At 37.5% G+C, this 9,373-nt stretch overlaps 1 protein-coding gene across 1 annotated transcript; it reads left to right on the top strand.

Moving 5' to 3' along the window:
• Positions 1 to 192: 192 nt before the first annotated feature.
• On the top strand, positions 193 to 6,086 carry LOC123872422 (probable ATP-dependent RNA helicase DDX47). The gene is made up of 8 exons (XM_045916699.1): positions 193 to 436; positions 880 to 1,138; positions 1,786 to 1,952; positions 2,461 to 2,697; positions 3,399 to 3,622; positions 4,044 to 4,176; positions 4,736 to 4,864; positions 5,867 to 6,086. Exons 1-8 carry the CDS (start codon positions 320 to 322, stop codon positions 6,011 to 6,013), a joined length of 1,413 nt encoding a protein of 470 aa, XP_045772655.1. The 5' UTR covers positions 193 to 319; the 3' UTR covers positions 6,014 to 6,086.
• Positions 6,087 to 9,373: the final 3,287 nt, after the last annotated feature.

Here is a 9,373-nt window from a genome sequence, read left to right as displayed (position 1 = left end):
CTACCGACCTGCCTCGCCGAGAATGTAATGGTACCAAAATTAAAATATCAAGTTGAATGTTTTACAAAAATTCTAGGTTATTAGTCTGAGCCATTGACATTGACCACAGAGTATATTTTGTACTTTTGACATCGACAACACAGATGACAACAATGGGCAGCAGCACGACAGAACGTAACGTAGTGATTATAATATTTCATTATTTTCTTTGCAGTTTGCACGACAGCAGCAAGCATGGAAATTGTAGATTTGTAGATTTTTGAAACAATTTTGCAAAATAAAAACAAAACTCTTCCAATATTTGTGTAATTCTGAAATCATGACTGCGGACAGTGATAAAAGTGGAAGTATTAATCAAGATTCAGGGCCTGAAGAAGAACAAGAGGAAACTAAAACCGAAGAAAATGTAGAAGAAACAGTAACTTTTAAAGATTTGGTGAGTTTAACCTCAAATCCTGGGGTAAAGATTGATAAAAATTGCTTCCTTTACAATTTTCAGACTATTTTGAATTTAATGCAGTTACTGATGATTTATTGTTTCAAAAGACTATTTATAACCCTTTTTATAGGTTATGGTCGTTTTAGAGTTAGACTGATTCTTTTCATTTCTAGATCTAAATTATATTATGTTAAAGCTTGGGTTGGCTATAATTACTTTTCATATCATATGGGCACTGTCAAATATGTTTATGAACTATTTGAAATATTTTAAGTTTTCAAAATAAAATTAATGGGGTTGGGCCTAATATAAAAACTTTGGACCCCTATCAGGTTAGCCCACTTCCACCTTAGTTTGCATCATCACAAACCACCAGGTGAGATAGGCCTGTCTTGTTATCAAATAAAGGAGGTTTTTTATTGTATTTCGTTTATTTTTAGGGAATTGTAGACATACTGTGTGAAGCATGCACAGAATTAAAATGGAAAAATCCATCCAAGATCCAAAAAGAAGCAATACCTGTAGCACTCCAGGGCAAAGACATAATAGGACTTGCTGAGACAGGGTCAGGCAAGACTGGGGCCTTTGCCCTGCCAATCTTACAGTCCCTGCTAGAAAACCCACAAAGATACTTTGCACTTGTATTGACACCTACGAGAGAATTGGCATTCCAAATATCAGAACAGTTTGAAGCACTAGGTAAGTTTTGTTTTGTAATTAATATAAAAAACTTTTGTCGATTAATAGTAGAGTGTTTTTTGCTGGTAAAGTTTTATCATCATCATCAAAATATTGCTAGTCCATTACTGAAAACAAGTGCAGATTGGCTTATTTAGATTGACACATACACCTTTGAGAACATTTTGGGGAACTCTAAGTTATGTAGGGTTCCTTGCAATGTTTTCTTAGACTAAAATCTGCTAAGTAAATTTTGTAGAACCATTGGCAGAGTCTAGACTTGTCATTTTTTTCCTATCTCACTTTATGTAATCATATGCAAAAGTATTTTTGTCTGTGCATCTTTTATAATTATAATTTTTACTTGAGAAAAATTAATACAAAACTAGATGATGCTTGCTGCTTTGCCTGCGGGGATATAGGTTTTTAATATTCTGTGGGAATCCTTTCATTTATTGGAATAAAAAGGAGCCTATGTCTGTCCCTGAGATGCAAGCTATTTATATTGTTACATTTTGTGAAAATTGGTTGACAGGTTGGGGTGCGAAAAGCTAGCAGACTGACAGAGACACTTGCTCATTTTATAATATTAGTATTCTTTCAGTTAAAAAACTCCCCTAAAACTTCCAGCCTATTCACTATTTGATTAAAAAAAATATATTTGTCAGGTGCCAGCATAGGGGTAAAATGTGCAGTGATAGTGGGAGGCATGGACATGGTAGCCCAGGCCCTCGCACTGTCCAAGAAGCCCCACATCATCATAGCCACCCCGGGCAGACTGGTGGACCACCTGCAGAATACTAAGGGTTTCAATCTGAAGGCTCTGAAGTATCTTGTGAGTATCAACAAAAAAATTAATTGTAGTTGGTTGATTAGGCGAATAAACTCTAACATTGTACAGTCAGCAACAAAGGTAGGTTTGCACACCAAGCTTTGTTGCTGACTGTACTATAGGTATGTTATTTTCATATCACATGGCATCACTACCCATATTATAAATGCGAAATTGTGTTTGTTTGTTGGTTCATTGGTTTGATGGTTAGTCCTTCAATTATGCACTTAATTTTTTTTGCATGGATATGGTTAAAAGTCCTGGAGAGTGACATAAGCTACTTTTTATACCTAGTTCTCACTGAATTTATAAAAATAAATCCACACAGATGAGGTCTCAGGAATCAGGTAGTATTATGTGATTTGTGCTTGGTAGATACAAAACCTGTAAAAGAAAGATAGCAGTCTACAAATATGACCCAAGTGTTTAAAACTCTTTATTACCCACAAATATTAACATTAAAAAAATATACTTATATATTTATGTAACTGAAGTAGAAATCCATTTCCAGGTAATGGACGAAGCAGATCGTATATTGAACATGGATTTCGAAGTGGAAGTGGACAAGATCCTGCGCGTGATCCCGCGCGAGCGACGCACTTACCTATTCTCAGCCACAATGACCAAGAAAGTACAGAAGTTACAGAGGGCCTCCCTGCAAGACCCCGTCAAAGTTGAGGTGTCAACCAAGTATCAGACTGTGGAGAAACTGCAGCAGTACTATATTTTTATACCTGTGAAATATAAGGTAAGGGTTTAAATCCATTGCAATTCTCCATTTTACATTTCTATAAGTTTGATAAGATGTAATGATAAGATGTTCCTTTGTTTTCAAGTGTATCCTGTATTTTTATTATTTGTAATATTGTATTAGAATAGAAATAAAGATGTTTAAATCACACTTCACACTAATATTATAAAGGCGAAAGTTTGTATGTGTGTGTGTGTGTGTGTGTGTGTATGTTTGTTACTCCTTCACGCAAAAACCACTGGACGGATTTGACTGAAATTTGGAATGGAGATAGATAATATCCTGGATTAGCACATAGGCTACTTTTTATCTCGGAAAATCAAAGAGTTCCCAAGGGATTTCGAAAAACCTAAATCCACGCGGGCGAAGTCGCGGGCATCAGCTAGTAAAATAAATATTTTTAAAGTGACTTGACTAAGTTCAGGAACAATGGTTAGAAAGGTATCAATATTTGCAGGTGTGGTCATTGTTTCTTAGGTTTTTCTAGTTTCAGAATACAAAATTGATGTTCATTTTGAAATCCAAGATGGCAGACATGTTTATTTGATAGAAGTGAACTGTGTTTTTCAGAGATTTTTAGCGCATTGATAATAAAAATTACGTCCATTTCGAAATCCAAGATGGCAGACATGTACTTCAATTTGACATGAAACATGTTATTTGATTTTGTTTTAAGCCGAATTTGTTTTTGGTTATAGGATGTATACTTGGTGCACATCCTGAACGAGCTGTCGGGCAACTCGTTCATCGTGTTCGTGTCGACGTGCGCGGGCGCGCTGCGCGCGGCGCTGCTGCTGCGCGCGCTGGGCGTGTCGGCGGTGCCGCTGCACGGCCAGATGTCGCAGCAGCGCCGCCTCGCCGCGCTCAACAAGTTCAAGACCAAGAACAGGGCCGTGCTCATCTGCACCGACGTCGCTTCCAGGTTGGTACGCTTGATTAAAAGTAAAAAAAAAGAATACCCGGCTGAGTTTGTTGTGGGCTCTTCTCAGCCTCGTAGCTTTAGTTTTAAGTTAACGTAACTAATTATTATCATTGACAATCAGAAAGTGTACAATAGTACCCAATTGGAATAAATGACTTTGACTTTGTTGTCACAAAAAGTTCCCACACGTTGACACTAACGCTTCTCACACTCATACAAACTTCAATCAAGCTATACGAATCTAAGATGGAAAGCAACTTCACTAGATGGGACACACACGCACACACACAGAAAAATTTAAATACTTTGATCAAAACCACTTTGAATCTCTTTGGTCAAAGCTTTTCTTTCTTTCAATTATCTTCAAAATCAATTTAATGGTTAATCCATAAAAAGGTTATATTGTTAACTTTGTTGACAGAGGTCTAGACATCCCACATGTGGACGTGGTAATAAACCTGGACATCCCACTGCACAGTAAAGACTACATCCACCGCGTGGGCAGAACTGCGCGCGCGGGCCGCGCCGGGAAAGCCATTACATTCGTTACACAGGCAAGTGTACCAAAACCGACCCTGACACCTCGATCAATACCTACCCATATTACACATGCGAAAGTGTGTTTGTTGGTTTTTTGTCCTTCAATAACGTCGCAACAGAGCAACGGATCGACGTAATGGGTATAGTTGGACCTAGAGATTGACATTGGCTACTTTTCATCCCGGAATATCAAAGAATTCCCACGGGGTTTTTAAACCTAAATCCACGCGGACGAAGTCGCAGGCATTATAACATCCGTCAGGTTGATTTTTAACGTATAAATAGCCTATGTCACCCGGATCATACTGACGAATCGATTGACTCCTCATTCATCAAAATCGGCCCAGTAATTTAGGCGCTAAGATGGAACGCACAGTATCTGATACAATACAATATCTGATACAATAGAGTGCTAAAATCATAACACTTCGCTTTGCCGTAGTCGGGTAAAAAAGCAATGATGCGCTAGATTCGAGCGCGTCTAGAAGATAGATTCACTAGATTTGAACGTAATATATAAAATAAATAAATGTATGACGGGTTTCGAATAATTTTTGAAACATTCTATTACAGTATGATGTGGAGTTATACCAGCGTATAGAGCAACTCATCGGCAAACAACTCCCGCTCTACAAAACGGAAGAGAATGAAGTGATGGTACTACAGGAAAGAGTAGCCGAGGCGCAACGACTCACCAAAATTGTAAGTTTTACATTATACTATAGCTGAACCTATTAAATTGAGTCTGCCGTCCAAAGAGCTCTGTCTCTGTAGAGTTGTTTGGCCTCATTCCACCCTCCTTTTTCTACAACCGCACCGCACGCCACCGCAAGCAATGTCACCCTCACCAACTGGGTGCCTGGTGCATTTCGACCGCCCGTGGTGCTAGATACTTTTTCCCACGCACATACAAACTAGAATCAACTCCCATCGGCGGTGTTCCATTAGATTACAATGTGGAGTTATTCATGGGACGGACCAAAAAATTCCTGAAAGCAACGCATCGGCGGTACCTGTGGTGCGGCAAACGCTCATTGGCGGCGGTGATCACTAACCACTTAACATCAAGTGACCCGCCTGCTCGCTATTTTATTAAAAAAAAGTTTACCTTACCGTCAAGTCTGCGGCGGACTTGAAGCGGCGGCCAGTCATCATGCACGCTGATAGTCATACACCGTCAAGTTTGCTGGATGGCGCTAAGTCCGCTGCCAACTTGAAGGCAAACTTGATCGTGTATGGCCATTTAGGGTATAAAATACATGAGATTTGCTCGTATCAAAAGTTCATGCTGTATATTAAACTAGATCATGCCCGCGACTTCGTCGGCGTGATGTAAAATCCTACGGGAACTATGGATTTTTATGGGGAAAAAGTAGGCTATGTTTTAATCCAAGGTATAGCCTCAATAGCTCAACGGTTATAGGAGCGGACTGAAAGGTCGGCGGTTCAAATCCCACCCGTTGCACTATTGTCGTACCCACTCCTAGCACAAGCTTTACGCTTAGTTGGAGGGGAAATGGGAATGTTAGTCATGATTAAAAAATGGCTAATGTTTTTTTTTTTTTTTTAAAGGTATAATCTATTGATTAATTCCTTTCAGCCAAATCCGTCCAGTAGTTTTTGCGTGAAAAAATAACACACACACACACACGCAAACTTTCGCCTTTAAAATATTTGTGTGATGTATTTATCTTTTTTCAACAGGAAATGAAAGAGCTAGAAGACAAGAAAGGTTCGAAAGGCAAGAAGCGCGGCGCGGAGTCGGACGACGACACGGAGGAGGCGGCCGGCGTGCGCCGACGCATCAAGGGCAAGGGGAAGCCCCGACACGGCGGCAAGAAGAGGCGATGAATAAATAATACACTTGATGGTAATTAAAATTGATGTAAAAGACGTTGAATAAATTATGAAATTTGTAATATTATGTCAATTGTTTTATTTTCACGCCTTTTATCGAGAAAAGCACTAAAACCAAACTACTACCCGAGAACTGCCAATAGATAGCGCTAGTTGTATATAGTAAAATTGTTTGGCTGTTAACATTGTACTATATTTATAAACTTTTCCCCTTTCATTTTGATATCCCACTCGATACAATGGCAAACAATTTTTTGGGAGACCCCCATTCTTGGATGTTACATCCGTCAGGTCATTTTTAGGGTTCCATACCTCAAAAGGATCACTGTCAAGAGAACCTATAGGGTGGGATATCATATAAAAGGGCTTCACCTGTACGTTCTAAAACAGATTTTTATTTCTTTTTATGCATAATAGTTTTTGATTTATGAAGCAAAATGTCGAAAAAAAAACCCGAGTACGGAACCGACTCGCACTTGGAAAGTTTTTTTTTTCGTATAAAATGTAGCTTATGTCACCCGGACCATAATAACAAATTAGTTAGCACCTCATTCTTCAAAATCGGCGCAGTAATTGAGGCGCTACGGTGGAACACACAGAATCTGATATAAACATACAAACTGCTAAAATGATAACCCTTCCTTTTGGCTTTGCCGTAGTCCGGTATAGAACTACCTAAGAAGTTTAGAATTAAATCTGCTAGAGTAGTGTACTGTGAGCTTTTTCATAGATTTGGAGATTCAGTGTTTTTTGCAAGCAAACAAAATGTCTCAATGGTTTCTTACAGTTTATTCTACAAAGTAAACAGTCATCTCTTTCAAATAAAAAAAATAAATAAGTAAAAGAAATGCGACGAAACGCTCCCACCCCAATACGGGGCAGCGCTCCAAACCGACCACTTACAGCTAAGCGTTGATGCGGCTAACAGGCGAGCCAGCCGGGTTGGCGCCAACCAGTCGACCAACACCATCATCGTATGGCAATGTTGATAATGTAATGCCACGCATGCTACGTATTTTTACGTCAGACTTGACACTGGTTTTTAATTTGATTATACAAAAATCTCTAGCACACACATAGCCATTTTAGTTAAACTTTTCATACTTATGATAAGCTTCATGCTTATTCATTGCATATCGAATCAATGGCCAAGTTCAACAACTATGGACCATTCAACATTACCATACGCAATTCAACGAGTTCAGTCGGACTGTCGGCGCCAACAGAGTCGGCTCGTCTGTTAGCAGCACAAGAAGAAATCACAACATGGTTTTAAATTTTTAATCATTATTTATTATTTCTATACAAATAGAACTGTACAGATAATTTTTTAAATTATTTACCATTTTTCATCTCTCACGATAGACTTTTTACAAAAATGAAAACTATCAATACCACGCACGGAATTAACGAGATCGCCCCCCGTCCAGCCCGGACTCGAACCCACTGCCCCAGGCGTCCCGCCGCGCGCGCAAAACCACCCGCGCGGCCACCGACCAGCCTCTACTTACACCTTCACACTCTCACTTGCCGTCATCCTGACTCAAACCTCGTACAAATTTAATATTCTCTAGTGCTCATTCGGTTTTTCGCGAACTAAGTTGGTCACACTAAAAATCATGCTGTCTGGTCAATTTAGTTCATTTTTGAACCGAATAAGCACAAATGTATAAAACATATGCTTATCTTTGGCAAAGACCTATTTTGCATTTCTCAGAATATCAAGTATGCATATTGATAAAAAAAAAAACAATTCAATGTTTTTAAAGAAATAGTTTGTGGTAATCGATCTTGTTAAAAAAAAATTCAGGATCAAGTCTTAGGCTCCGTTTATTATTACTAACATTCTTAGAATGTCCATTTCAGCCATACCTACCTAGTTAAAATGTGAGATAAAAATTATCCCATATAAATAATCTTATACTTAAATTAAAACGATAAGCAGATTCCTTAAATACATGACATGCTTAAAATGTCTATTACCACAAATTCATTCAGTTCAATAGTTATGTTAAAACTAATAAACATACACATATACTTGATACTTGACCTATACTTGATACATGACCAAATAATTTTGAGGCCAGGGAAAAAGCTAGCAGAATTCCGCGACAGCAAATCGGCGCGGAATTCCGCTAATTTAGTCATTACTCAGACTGAAGCATAGATATTATAATGTGACCAAATCTATGGCCAAAATAACAATACAAACACCAAACATATTGTAAGAATATGTATTTGTATTCTGGTCATAGTGGTTTCCAGCCTCATCGCAAACATAAGCATATAGTTTTGTTTAATATTCATTGTATAATTAAGTTAAATTTGTACAAAGTGTATAATGCAATCGTCTCTTACTGATCGCATAATATCGGCGGTGAATCTGGCAGCACTATTCCGTTCCACTAGATTACCGAACAACGCATAATTATACTTTTTCACCTCCCCTATACAATGTATAGCCAGAGCTGGTGGGAAATTTTGAATATGTATTTATCATGTGAAACTGTCATATAGCACCTCTATCATACTTGTATATTGCAATCTAGACCTGTCAGCTAATCCATAGAAACATATTTCATGAATTTTTAGTAGACCTGCTATGTATAAAATTCGTAAATATGCTAGGATTCGGCTGGTAAGTCTAATTTATCATACTCAGATAATATACAATGTTATTTTTTGTTAATAGAAAAGCTGAAAAATGTCAAAAATATTTTTTCATTATCTTCTTTTTTATATTTTTTTTTATTTATTAATCTGTATTATTTTTAATAAAAAAATCACGAATAGGTACTCTTAGTGACCAAGCGTCAGTTTGCGCGCGTTTGTGGGTATAATAATAAAATATTAGCCACCACGCGCAGCTGGATTTTAATAAGATAGTATCCCACTTTACATATTTTTAATACATTTAGGTTAAAATGGAAATAGGAATAAAATGTAACATTTAGATTACAATTATTGCACTTCATTACATAACTGATTCTAAACAAACTGTGTACATGTTTCTCATCAATAAAAATAAAGTCTATATTACAATTTCGCAGATTTTAAAATATCCCACCAGCACTCGGACAACAATATCACAAAAATAAATAAGTACGTTTTCCAAGCAGTCCTATTTTACTTTTCCAATACACAATATAAATAAACACATTTGGCAGTGATTATATGCACGCTTGTATAACTTTTTTAATCCCATATCAAATTTTGTTCAATTTAAATGCACTAAATGTTGATACACAGTTCTTTTATGTACTAATAAATATACTATATATCGGAGGTGAAAAAGTAAATTAAAACACATCCTTGGAGATCCCTAGCTATGGTTAGCTCTGACTGACTTGTACT

This window comes from Maniola jurtina, chromosome 15 (assembly GCF_905333055.1).
Source record: "Maniola jurtina chromosome 15, ilManJurt1.1, whole genome shotgun sequence".
Taxonomy (NCBI): domain Eukaryota; kingdom Metazoa; phylum Arthropoda; class Insecta; order Lepidoptera; family Nymphalidae; genus Maniola; species Maniola jurtina.
Note: the sequence above shows the minus strand (reverse complement) of the source record. Positions and strands in the feature narration are given on the sequence as shown.

Bases quoted from the DNA above. Each gene is read 5' to 3' on its own strand.
- LOC123872422 (XM_045916699.1), top strand. From the start codon at position 320: ATGACTGCGGACAGTGATAAAAGTGGAAGTATTAATCAAGATTCAGGG. The intron at 1,139-1,785 runs GTAAGTTTTGTT...TATATTTGTCAG, and splicing joins AGAACAGTTTGAAGCACTAG to GTGCCAGCATAGGGGTAAAA. The intron at 3,623-4,043 runs GTTGGTACGCTT...CTTTGTTGACAG, and splicing joins TGCACCGACGTCGCTTCCAG to AGGTCTAGACATCCCACATG.